Below are 14,355 nucleotides of genomic sequence, written 5' to 3'. Positions count from 1 at the left end.
TACATTTATTGTGATTAACCTCCCGCTCTTGTTCACAGTATAATGATTGCTAAAAACAGAGCTGATATTCAATCGTTGCACGCAATCACGGAGAACAACTCGATTAAGTGGATCAAACTTATTTTTAATTATCGACTTTGGGCTGGAAATATTTATTTATTTGAACAACTTCAATTTGATTCAATTATAAAGGATTGCATCATAAAGTCAGCACGTGAAAATATGTTAGCATTATGTTTAATACAACAAGTTTGCCTTAAACCTTTCATTTAATCCGTCTATACAGCCTTTAGTCATAATTAATGTTTTAAGATTTGACTAATTCTAATGCTTATTAATGTGATATGTTGTTTGTATAGTTAGACTCCCATATGCTGCGCACTTACAAATAAGTAAAGCTTTGACTTATTTTATGCTTATTAATGCTGCAAATCCCTTTCTGTCATGTAGAGATGTCACACCACAGGACTGAATAAATGAACATTGGAGCATTTCCACATACAATTTTTGATTTAATCAGCTTAAAAGTTAGATTTTTTGGTTTACTTCCTGTTAGGTTCTTAATCAGCAACATTTGCAGCAATACCCAAGAAAATGTAAAAAAAAAAAAAAAAAAAAAAAAAAACACAATGCTCAAAAATCCACAATGCTCAATAAATTTCTATAAATGATAGAGATTTGTTTCAAGGCCTTCTACGCCTTACAGTATAGGGGAAAAAATCTGCTTCTGCATGTATTCTGTGAAGAGATAAATTAACAATTTATTTATTTATTATGCATACAGCACTGGCAGAGTGCCTGCTGGATATCCTCAATGATCATTCAATCATAGAGCCACTAGGTACATGTTTTGTGGCAAAATTGTCATTTACCACCTAGAGTCATAAAGACGCCCTGCATCTCATTTGAATTGATAAAAATGCTATTATTACCTATGATACAAGTTTAATTTCAGTTTTACAAATTACTTTGGCAAAGCTAAAACATTTAACTATGCAAATAATAGCAATGCTAGACCTTATGCTTGGCCTGCCAAAATATGCTAATGATCAGTAATATATCAAATTAAGTGTTTATGACCGACAAGGGTAAATTACTTTCTTCCTGCACTGCACTTTTCGTTGTATTAAAGACAATTATACTTTTAGAAAAGTAATTGGAAGTTTATTTTATGTATTTTATAAGTTTAATATACTGTATATTGTATATTAAAACCGAAATAGAATTGTCACGTTACTCAGGAGCACTGAACGATGAGACGCAGAGATAAGATTCAAATATAACAGTCTTTAATGACTCAAAAGGCAAGGAACATATGCAGACACACAAGGATGCCATTCAATCCCGGACGTAGGACAAGGGAAGACACAGGGCTTAAATAATCAGAACTAAACTAGGAGATGAATCAAACACAGACGGAGACTAATGAACTAATAATGAAGACTGAAACAAGAAGACCAAATAAGGGCATAAAGAAACATGAGAGAGGGAAAACACAGGACAGGGGAACACAGGGCTGACAAGAATATTGTGAAATAATATTTTTAAAATAATTTTCTATTTTAATATATTTTAAATGTAATTTGTTCCTGTGATGGCAAATCTACATTTTCAGCAGCTATTACTCCAGTCTTCAGTGTCGCATGATCTGTCAGAAATCAGTTTAATATGCTAATTTCTTATTATTTTCATGTTAAAGTTGTGCTGCTTAATTTTTTTGTGGAAGCTGATACTTTTAATGAATAGAAAGTCCAAGATAACAGCATTTATTGAAAAAGAAAAAAGTAAATAATTGTATAAATTAATTTACAGTTACCTTTGATTAATTTAAAGCATAATTGCTAAATAAAAGTATTAATTTTGTAAAGTCTAAATTTTTCTGTAAAAATATTGCTGACCCCAAACTTTTTAAATGTATTTTCTATTAAAATGTTTAGCAAAAATTTGATAAGACAAAAGTAGACTGTTAATACAACAACTGTATATTTATCATAATTAATGTTTTTAGTTTGGTAGAATTTATTTTAACATCTTAAAAAAGTTAATCGCTTCCTCTGTCCAAATTAATATCTGTCCAAATTGTACAGTTGCCCAAGAATCCATTTTTTCTCAGAGCATCAGTGTTGTAAATCCAATTTTAGTCTACATAATGCAGAATTTAAGTTAACATATATTGCATTCACTGAACTCTGGGTGTATGATGTGAGAAGTCAACATAATCACTGACATTGTCCAAGCATATTGATGACTGTTGGTTTGCACAAAATGTCAACAGATGTTTTCCTTAGCCTTTTTCATATATCCTCTTCTCACTCATAACACATTTGTTTCCACGTTTGCCAACGCCATTTTCCTTATGTGCCCCCTCTGTGCTTGCATCAGTCTGCTCACACATGTCCTGCTCAGGGTGCAGCCTCATCAGTCCCATGAACCCAAATCATGACCGACATGCCTGCGGTTTGGCCTGACAAGACTGATCAGCTGAACTCAGAATGATTAGACTTGTCTGAGCCTTAGCACTACTGAAGACAGCTGACACAGGGAATCTGCTGTGGATGCATATATGCTTCAACACAAACACACACACACAACAGCACCTATTTATAGCACTGCACGGCTGGAGAATCACCATATTAATGTAAACATGACAATGAGGTCATTTTCACTTGACCCTGAGGGGGGTGAATTAATATCTGTCATACAGGGAGACGATTAGACTTCAGATCAGTGCATGGTGTGAATGCGAAGGGGGTAATGACAAAGTACAGGCGACGTCATGCGACTTCATGGGGTCAAATTGGTATGTCATGTTCACAGCTGTTTCACACATTAGTCTGAATGGGTTAAACTGGTGGAAATGTTCTAAAAATAAATGTTGGTGGTTCAGAAAATATGACTTCCTGCATCAATATGACCTTGAAAGGGCCTAAAACACGAAATTCTCTGTGAGTCATATAGTTTTTATCAACCACTCAGCTTAGATAAATTAAATGTGCACCTCTGGATTTCATCCAATTTACTGAATTTAATAAGAATTTGTTGACTAATAATCTGAAGAGAAGATATACTTCTTACTTGTCTACTTGTTTTTAAATGAATAAATGCCCAGTTATTTCATGAAATTCTAGATGGTGCAGGCTGATGGGTTCTTAACTTAACTGATGATATTCATAGCGTTAAACGACTTGGCACAAGATGATTGGTTCATGTTACATACGCAGCCAATGAGCTTGCTGCTTTACATTTAAATGGCTGGTTAGCATCCACTTGAGCATTTTGCAGTGTGCTTTCAGAAAGGCGCAGCTCGTCTATATGGGCAGGTGGGGCAGAGCCCCACCAACATATTCATCCAAAACATAGACCTCTATATAAACTGAATCAAAAAGAAATTGTAAATGTGTTCAGCATTCTGCAACAAATATTTTTTTCAATTTTTCTGTACTATTTTAAGTCGTAAAGTAAGCAGTATATATATTAAAATCCCGTGCATGGCTTTAGAAGGCATGTATACATGATACAATCAGTGGCGCATACGGTGCCTGAGACCTCCCGAGCTCAACAGCACCCCACAATAAAAAGGGAAACTGCAGCGCGCTTTAATTGAGAGCCATTGGGGCAGATTTGAGACCGCCCCGCTTATTTTCACGTTAACGTTACCTTACGTGAACTTCGCTCCACCAAGACGATATCAATCCGCTTCAGCTATGTGTCTGCATTAGGTCAGTAACTAGTTGGCATGTCTGTTTTTTTTTTTTTCTATGTGGAGTAGTGGATCAAATTAACAAAGTAGGCTATACGTTAAATCCGTTAAATGTGCTCACATTAATAGCCTTTATATGGTTCTGTTGTGTTTGTTTTTTTTATTCTGAGAATAGACATATATGATCGTCTTTCCTCACCCGAATTGCTCCACAACTTGTGGATTAATACTATATTGAGGCAATTATTATACAGCATTTTATGCATGTTACATTACTTATAGCCTGTCAATCAACATTAGCACGCCACCCACAGGATAACACAAGGACATCTCTGGCAAAATTTTGTGTTCAGAGATTAGAATATAAAGTTTACAAAATAATCTGCCCCACCTAAATTTACGGTAAGGAGCCGCTACTGCTTTCAGAGTTCCTCTGAAACCCTCCACCTTCCCCAGCTCCACCTGTATAGATCTGCTACCGGTTATTTTATATGCTATTTGTGCAGCAGCAGTATGTCTTAAATACTGCTTAAATACATAGCATCGCCATATGCACTGGCAGTAGAAAGTTCCTGTACTTGCTTGCAGCATTGACATTGTCATATCCATTACCATGCCAAAATCTTAGCATGGTAAGAGAGTTGTCATGATATAATTTTATTTATTTTTTTATTTTTTTCAATGTAAGGTAAATTATGTTCCATATGTCCACATCTTGAAAATATCAAACTTAACTGGAAGAAAAAACTTTCTCGAACAAAAGAAAAATAAACAAACAAACTGAGAGAAGGGACTTTGCTTTTTCATTTCAGAGGTCTAGCATATACACACTCTGTATTGGACAACGTGTGATGTAGTAGGATAAATTGATAATAAAATGTATCTGGGGTTGTGAATGTTCTAGAAACGAAACAAAATTGAAAATAAGTTTTATTATTTACTTTATTGATGTGCTTCGTTAAAACCCCTTCACCAAAAATTACAGTATTAATTGCAGTTGCGAACAAAAAGAAAGAAAGAAATGAAAAGAAAAACTGTTTGCTACAGTGACTGATAATCTAATAAAACTCAGTTATCATAGGGAGTATATTAGCCACAGTTGTCACAAAAAATTTAAATGAGAAATATTCTGAAAGCTTCATAAAAGCCATTTCTCTGCATTTAAAAAAAGCTAGATCTCCTAGCTGAAGTCTTTCTTCACTATTTTAATTGGCATGGAATCAGCTAGATGCTGAAAAAAGTGAGACTCCCATCTAGCAAGTTTGAAAAAAAGAAAAAAAAGAATTAAAAACAGCATAGCTATTCACATCTTTTTTTAACAGTTTATTATTTTTACAGTGTTTGAAGGAACTCCCATAGTAATTTATGATGATGTAACAGTAGTAACAATAGTATTTTGGCAGAAATCTGGTACCATCCTAACTGACATCCTGACAATGATAATCACTGCTCATCAATTGTATTATACTAATAATGTTTTTCTCTCATTCTGAGTGATGGTTTAAATGTACTTTATGTCTGTTTGCAGGAGAATGTCTCTGTTTCGATGGCTACATGAAGGACCCCGTTCATAAGCATCTCTGTATTCGCAACGAATGGGGCCCAAATCAGGGGTGAGTACCATACCATACAATCAGGGATCTGCCACCTTGAAGTTGGCCGTGCTTCTTATCTGTAGTAAAAATGTCTCCAGTGCCGCCAGGTGTTATGCACTGTAGGGAAATTAAATTGGGTTGTTTGAATTAATTAGCTTTTTTGCATGATGCTCTTCCTCTGGAATTGGAAAAGGGATTAGTGCGGGGAAGCTCTGGGTCATTTTAGATTTGTGTGACAGTGATTTACATTTCAGTATACCAATGAGATATACGTATTGTGCATTTTAAATTGCGTTACACGCATAAGAAATTATGTATTTCGCCACTTGCGTGCCTCATATCCAAGTACTGCTATTAAAATGATCAAAGAGAAAATAACTATATTGAAATTCTGCTTTTAGTTTAGCAACTTGTTGTTGTTGCCCTTAGATATTTGAGCAGAGGATTGCATATAAGATTAACTGCATCTGAACAGATGGTATCTTTATTCTGAGGTAAAAATGTGCCTAACCAAACTGCTGCTTCTCAAGTCAACAGATAGATGAATGAAGCACAAATACATACAAGAGAATGGCACAAAATGAGAGAGTGTTTTGCTTCTTAGCACTCTAAATATAGTCAAAACACTATACACAAAACACAAGTTTCTTATCCCGGAAAGACTTGTATTTAAGATGTTTGAAGTTAATTAGACCCTCCCTGAGGAGAGTTTCACATGCTCATCTGGGTTTGAGGCTGTCGCTCTGGAGCAGTTTGATTAAGACTTGGAGGTGAGGAAATCCTTGGCATTTTAATTGGGAGGGAGATGGGAGTGATGACGGTTGGTGAGATGGATCCGATAATTAGAAATCAAATTGGAACAATCAGGAAGATGCCTTAGGGGGGTGGAATAGCGCTGGATGTGTCTGTTCCCTTTGTGCCATGCTGTGAAGGTGTGAACAGTTTTTAATTGACTCTAACACTTAATGGAGGAGACAGAAAGTCCATTGCCAAATGCTTTTTAAAGTTTCAAATTGCCAAGATATTTTCTAAACTGTTTTATATATAGGGAAGTCGTGGCCTAATGGTTAGAGAGTCGGACTCGTAATCCAAAGGTTACAAGTTCGAGTCTCGGGTCAGCAGGGATTGTAGGTGGGGGAGTGAATGTCCAGCGCTCTCTCCACCCTCAATACCACGACTGAGGTGCCCTTGAGCAAGGCACTGAACCCACAACTGCTCCCTGGGCGCCGCAGCAAAAATGGCTGCCCACTGCTCTGGGTGTGTGTTCACTGCTGTTTGTGTGCACTTTGGATGGGTAAATTGCAGAGCACAAATTCCGAGTATGGGTCACGTCACATTCACTGTATCTATATCATCTTGTAATATATCTATTTATAAAGGGAACAGTTCACTCCCCCCAAAAATTGTATTATTGTCATTCTTTACCTTGTAAATGTGAATGAAACTGTCAGACATCACAAGTACAGACCAAAAATGTAGATGTTGGAACTGACTTTTTAATTTTATTTTATTCTGTGTAATGAATTCTCAGAATGCTCTTACTTTCTATATATCAAAACATATTTATTTATTTGTTTTTCACCTTCCTCTATAATGAATTGTCAGTATGGTATTGTTTTCTTATTCTTATTATTTTTATTTTATTTTTTTTACTTGTATATCAAAACAAAGAATTTTATTTTATTTTATATTATTTTATTTATATATTTAGATTTTGCACCTTTTGTGTAATGGATTCACAGAACACTCCTGCTTTTGGTTCTCTTATGAATTACGAATGCTGCGGGACAAATGTTGATGTTTAAACAGCAGTAGGTGATCTGTGGTGTGAAGTGGTCTAACCAGGCTGTGACTGCTCTTTTGCTGTGAGTAACAGCTTACTCAGAGAAGCATCAGCTCCTTGTCTTTTCTCTTATTCTGAAGCGACAGCCCCTGTCCCCACAGCTGCCTCTCTGCATTAATCTCCATCAGTTCACATAGAGCTTTGGATAAACACACACTTGAAGTCACGCTCACGTATATACGGCACTGACTGACGGAGATGCAACTGTCAGGTCACAGTTTTTACAAACAACATCTGCTGGAGGAATTTCTGTGATATTTAGATTAGAAACATATTTGGTCTGATGTGAGTTCAAAAAGGAACTCCCTTTTAAAAGATGGTTATGTTTTCATCACAAAGTCATGCAATTTTAAAGGTCACATGGCTTTAGTGAAGACTGGAGCTGTTTAACAATGAATGAAGAGTCTATGTTATGACATACAGTTTTTTAAGCATGAATTATTTGTTTTGTTTTTGATTTATGCCCTTTCTGTTTTGCAGCCCATGGCCTTACACAATTTTCCAACGTGGCTTTGACTTGGTGATGGGAGAGCAGCCATCTGATCGTATTTTTAGGTAAGAAAGATATATATATATATATATATAGTTCTGAGAAATCAGAACATTCTATATGACTGCAGAAAATAAGCTTTAAAAAAAGGTGCTGACAAGTATGTAATAGGTTTCTGTTGAGACGGAGTAGCTTGTGTTGTGTAATAGAGTACACTTATTTTGTCATTTTGGCTAAGCTGACATTTCTTTATTCAGCTTCAAAGAGCTCCTTTCACAGTTTAAATAAAAACTTGAAAATAGAAAAATGTTGTAATTACTTTTAATACAGGGCCACTGAATGCGGTACCTTACAAATAAAAAATGTATCCATGTACGAAGGTGGGGATTTAGACGATGCTTATCTCTGGCTATAACCGGAGACTCGAGACTAATCAGTGCATTGCTTTATGCACTGGAGATGTTTCAATCTGTGAGGTGTACTATATGTTTTGGAATATTTAGCAATGCTAATCCAATTGTAGCAACATATGGTTACCTTCAGTTGCCATGCATAATCTTCATGTTCTGAATTATTCATAGCTCTCATCCATGACATTCCGAAGTCCTTTGATTGTTCAACCCTAATTCGTTTGCACAAATCACAAGCTATTTATTTACAAATCTTATGAATCAATGTTCTTTCTCATTTGAAAACAACACAGGAGGGCATCTTGTAATTGGAATCTGAGTTATACCCCCAAATGGTGTAAAATCTCATATCCCTTGGCTTTGGGCCACCAAAAAAAATACATTTCATTGGGACAATTAAATGTTTTATTTCCAAACAAACCTGCACAGACGTGAATGTTTGAGATGACTTGAATGAAAGATTTATTTTCAATTTCACACAGCCTTTCCTCATACATCATTGATTTGAGCCATGAATGAATAGGAAAGGCCATAATCAATTTTGAATGCTTCACTTATTCATTTATATATCTAGCTTTCGATATCAGACTCAGAAATTATGTGACTGATATTTGTTAAACTTTTAAAGTGGAACTATAAAGTACAAGAATGAGAGACGGAAAGATGTTGTTATGGTGCAACTAACCATCTGTTTTTTTTTAAACTGAAGTTTTTTAAACACTCTAATCTACCATTCAAAGATAGCTACTGTGTCTGTAAACATCTGGTGCAAACTTTGGTACCCACATCAATATGCTGAATTCTGCTGCTTGTAACAGAATTGCTTTTTATGGTTATTTCTTTTCCCTCTTGTTCTGAGGTTCCGTCTTTGTTTGTTATTGACTCAGTGTGCTGAGATATTTTAAAAGGTACCCTCACTTTGTTGATAGATGTGTTTTTCCCTTTTAACTTCCACCTGCGCCGAGGGAGTTTTATCCCTGCCTCAGTGTTTTGTTCGGTAATCCATTTACAAGTAATTTTCCTGCAAAACTCAACTGAAGCCATTTCACACTAGCAGGCGACAATATTCAGATGTGTCAAGCTTCACGTTACGTCTCCTTTTTCTTGAATCTGCATATTGCAAAACCCTTAGGTAAGTTTTCAGCAAATCTGAAATATTCTTCAGAAAATTTCATTTTGAGCTGTCTTGGCATTATGAATCATAAATGAGTATGGATTGCACTGAAATTTCTGCCTCCAAGATTTGACAAGAACGTGTTACTTGAACAGATCAGTTTACCATTAACAGCATATCTGACAAGGAAAAAACGCTGTGTGGACATGAATTGATCCAGGTTTAATTGGATTTAATGTAAACGGTAGCTGATGATGGATGATATATTGACATAAATGAGCTTGTGGTTACAGTTGATGAGGCACACACAGCACCCAGGTGTGATGAGATTCATGTGGAGAAATCCAGACTGATGAGCGCAACTTGAAAAACAGGCTTGCTGTGTATTGCAGCATATTATTGTCAGAATTCTGATGCAGTTGCATTTTCTAGTAGTTTAAAATGTATGCATTAAACGCACATTTGCCTGTGCATTTTTTTTTTTCCACAAGTGACAGTCCTCTTGTTATCGGTGCATTAATAAAGAATGTTGTCCTATCCACTATTACATGAGGTATTTAACACATCTTGTGATGTGTTAATATGAATGGTCTCTCACGTGAAAATGCAAAGCAGTTCCTTTGCATATGAAAATGTGCCATCTTTCCTGAAAAATAGCAAATTTATTTTGATATGCATAATATATGTTGCTATTTTAGATGTTATTGAAAAGTCACTAATTTAAAGATGAGCATAGTATAATCTCTTTAAATATTTTAATATTTAAATGTGAAATTGATAGTTATTTATGTAGTTAATGAAGAATATTAATGTTGGTGCATTGCTCTCTGTGAGGTTTTAAATGTGAATCAAAAAAGCCAGTTAATAAATTGATTGATTATGTTTTGCCTTGTCCAGCATCTATTTTTATTAGCCATGTATAAACTGTGAGAGCACAACTACAACTGAAGAACCTCCATTTGAAACCACTTTAGGAAAATAAATAAATTAGGTGGTTTGTAGTGGCTTATTTATTCAAACATATAGGAAAAGATGCAAGTTTAATAACTTAACTGTGGTAAAAATTAAATAAAATCTATTGCAGTGTATTAAACAGCAGCAGTTGGAGAGTTCCATTTAGTAAACAAGTGGAGGGTAATTTGAGGGTTATAGCTGATTTTCTGTTTTTTAGAAGTTAATTCAGGGTTTGTTTTTTTTCGGCATAGTATGTGATTCTTTTTTTTTTTGACAGAAATTATTATTTTTATTCAGTAAGGTAGCATAAAATAAAATTTTAATTAAAATAAAAAGTGACTCTAAAGACTTCAATTTATAATCTTTCTATTCATCAAATAAACCTAAAAAATTGTTTTATCATGTTTTCCACCAAAATATTTTTTGGACATTGATAATAAAAAGAAATGTTTCTTCCACACCAAATAATCATATTATAATGATTTCTGAAGGATCTTGTGATATTGAAGACTGCTAAAAATTCAGCTTTGCCTTCACAGGAGTATTTTACATTTTAAAATATATTAAAATAAAAGACAGTAATTATATTAATATTTCACCTTATTACTTTTTTTTTTTTTTTTTTACAGATTTTTGAGTATGTTTTACTTTATTATTATTTTAAATAAATGCAGCCTTGGTGAGCAGAAATACATTTTTTTCAGAAACTAAATTAAAAATCATATTGATCCTTAACTTTTGAATGATAATGTACATAAACAGCAACAGCAGCATAAAAAGTGAGAAAACAGTAAAACAATTCTCCTATAACAGTAACTGCATAATTTATTCATGCCACAATGGGCACTGGGAGTTCATAAACCCTTAACAAATCAGCAACATAATTAATTATAAAGCAGTTTGGTTCAGTTAGCCTAGTTTGGACAACATCATTTTGGACAATGAATTTTGTCAGTCAAGTGGTTTTTATGTAGATTCATCATGATTCACTATTCTATTGTGTGACTAATGATAAATTGTCATTTTATTTTTACTGTGTATGTTTAAATCACATCTTTGCATGCATAATCCTGGAAAGCTAAAAGTGCTTCCAATAATGTAATCAGACAGTATTTTTGTTTGCATAATGCATCTTATGCAAATAGAATTACTGGGGTGATTGTTTAGCTCATATACATGCAGCCTTCTTGAGATGCATGGGTGGAATAAAATTATAGTTGAGTTTACTGGGGGAAATCAAATTAATGAAGGAATGAATCAGCGAGTGATCGAATCAGTGAGTCATTAAAGTGCAAAAAAAAAAAAAAGTATGTTCATACTTGTGTCTTAAAGACTTTTTCCATTGTATGCAAGTCAGAGCTGGACAAAACTGTATTCATTGATTGAGTGTTATGACACCAAGTCGAAACCTCAGGATTTCAAAGCGAATTGAATTGCAGTAAAACAGAGCTAGCTTGTAGATGTGCTGGTTTTAAATTACTCCCACAAACTCTTTGGACCTTCTGTTCTGGGCATTATTTTACAATGCTCAGTTGCTTTGTTTTTGTAGTCCTCTATGGATATCCACCCACAAGTTGATCTTATCTACCTGGACGTCTCTCAGCACTAAAACCAGGGGGGTGGGGGGAGTTTTCAAGGTCAGATAAGCATTCCGTTAATGACTCAAGTTTTAAAATATGCTACTGTTCCAGAGTGAGGGTCAAACTGAAAAATGTGGTTATATTTGATTTTGCAGGGGAGAAGAAGAGCTATTTTTTTCCTGTCAACAATCTGTTTGAACCTTCAGATGGATTTGTAAGAAAACACATTATTTGTTAAACACTTGCTCCTCTGTGTGGATACAATAAACCAAATGAATAGAAGTCTTTACATTCATGCGGCAGTCTGTCATGAGAATGCATGGATATATATTTTTGTTTCATGTTAAAAAAACATTCAGTGAAAATGAACAATAACGTGTCTTTTTTAAATGTGTCATTCGTTGTTACCCTGGTCACCACTATTTTTAGATTCCTACCCAGAATTTCAATTTAACCCTCATGGATCCTCGAGAGAAAAACTTTTACATTCTTTTTTGAATTGTAAAACTACCGTCATCCAAATGACAATTTTCTTGTCTCACCATGTAGCTTGTCTCACAATGCTGCAGCCTGTAACAGGCTGAATGATGTAAAATATGTTTTTTTGGTAACATGGCGAGAGGTTTCTGAAATATTCACTTTGCCTTTCTGTGTTTCAGATTCACATACACTCTGGGAGAAGGCATGTGGCTGCCACTTAGCAAAAGCTTTGTCATTCCTCCAGCTGAGCTGGCCATCAACCCTTCTGCCAAGTGCAAGACAGATATGACTGTCATGGAGGACGCAGTGGATGTCAGGTACTGTAGGAGATGACATTTTCAATCTTAGCTTGCTTCAAAGAAGAATAGCTGAACATGATGACATGCTGAAATGCATTAGTTGATAGTTTGCCTAAGAATGTCAAAGTCTAAATAAAATAAACATTAGGGCTTATTTTAAAACAGTTTGGACCGATCCTCAAGCAGCCTTCCAGCCTCCAGATTAATTTATGATAATTGATCTTTCACTAAACCCTGTCTTAAAAAATGTTACCAAATATGGCAACTGTTGCCATCCACCATTTTATCATACATTCATTTTATTAGTCTTTGAAGGTCCAGGGTATTTGGAAAGTTTTAAATGGAATTTTACAGAAATGTATATTTTTACCAAATGTTTAAATAAATCGTAAGAAGTGCATGTTGCACAACATCAGTAACAGCACCTGCATGTAATCCAAGCTGTAAAGTGAAGTGAAGTGAAGTGAAGCCAAATACTTATTGATTTGGGCCAAAATTAGGTTGATAGTAAAGAGTTAATTCTGTACCACAGTAAATATGTTGTATGAACCTCAGATCACATAACTGTGCAACTTGACAATGTCTTTAAATGTATTTTTCTTAGTGTCTTTTTACCACTGTTAAAACTGCACTTTTCATGAAAAAGATGTGCTTTAAAGCATATTTGAGAAAGTAACAGTAACTAAGGTGGGCAGAGTTTAGCAAAGGGCCACTTCTTCCTCTTTGGATGCTGTTGACTATATTCATTGCTTAAATTAAAGTTGAACCGTATGCATTTTCCATTATAGTATTCCTTCATGCCATATTTGACAAAGATAATGATTCATAAATGTGGTTTCTGTCAGACGTTACATGGACTTGCTAGAAAGCACTCTGGTTTCACTATAGTTAAAGTAACTAAACTTTAAAAAAAAAAAAAAACCTAAAAAACTAAACACTCTAGAAAACCACTAGGCAACTGAGCATGACAAATTAAAGATTACTGATCTAGGGTGTCTTGGGTGTCTTTAAGTTGACTGGATAATTACAGTAAATTATAGCAACATGCCTGTTCAGTGCCTGTGGTTCCAGACTTTAAAGTAGCCTCTGTGGTTTCAATGTCTTTAACTAAAGTAGATACAGTTAAAGGCTTTGTGAGTTAAATAAAGCTCTATAACACGAGTGTCAAGATCTAGTTGTGTCAGTTATGTCATCCTGTACCTTTTAGTTCTTCAGAAATCCTGTTGAGTTTCTTATTTTCAGTATTGAATATAATTGGGTCTATTGATTTAATTTAGCAACTATACTTGACATTATTGTTACTTTTACTTACTTTACTTTTAGTCATTTAGCAGACGCTTTTATCCAAAGCGACTTACAAATAAGAAAAGTAACTAAAACTAAAAGTTAACACTCTGTAAATACTCTATACACACCCATTTAAGAAAATACAGAAATTAAATAAAATTGACAAATGCATACAACAACATTTCAATAGTAAACATAAAAAGGAAAAAAATACATTCAAAATAAAAAGCGATACTTATATCCTTTGCCGGTGTCCTAGCTCGGTGGAGTCGCACGGTAGAGTTGATGGTATTTACACTCTTTGGTCTTCACACTAAGAGGGCTTCACACGAGGCTGCCGCGACCGCTGCCGTGGTATAATAACCTTTTTTATACCTATCTAACAAATCACTACTAGAATTCAGCTGAACCCACTTTCCTATTGATCACTAAAAATGGCCAAGCAAGTGCACACACTGACAAGATACGCGATACAGTATGAGACCAAACGCGATTTCAGCAACTCTCAACACATTGTTTGAATGGCACTTCTTGCGAGTTGTCAAATATGAGGATGATTTACTAGTAAAGGATTCCACTGAGCCCCTTTATTAAACTGCAACT

The 14,355-nt window shown here is 34.8% G+C and overlaps 1 protein-coding gene across 1 annotated transcript in view; it reads left to right on the top strand.

Annotated features, from left to right (window-relative positions):
- Positions 1–14,355, top strand: part of astn1 (astrotactin 1) — a gene marked incomplete at both ends in the record, with an annotated part of 275,148 nt that overhangs the window by 102,897 nt on the left and 157,896 nt on the right. Inside the window, 3 exons of the mRNA XM_079434773.1 lie at positions 5,229–5,313; positions 7,619–7,693; positions 12,346–12,483. Of these exons, the coding sequence (XP_079290899.1) occupies positions 5,229–5,313; positions 7,619–7,693; positions 12,346–12,483 (298 nt within the window). The remainder of the gene's footprint in view (positions 1–5,228; positions 5,314–7,618; positions 7,694–12,345; positions 12,484–14,355) is intronic.

The sequence above is a fragment of the Barbus barbus genome (genome assembly GCF_936440315.1).
Source record: "Barbus barbus genome assembly, chromosome: 15".
In the NCBI taxonomy this organism is placed as follows: domain Eukaryota; kingdom Metazoa; phylum Chordata; class Actinopteri; order Cypriniformes; family Cyprinidae; genus Barbus; species Barbus barbus.
This window is presented reverse-complemented; position numbering and strand designations above follow the sequence as displayed.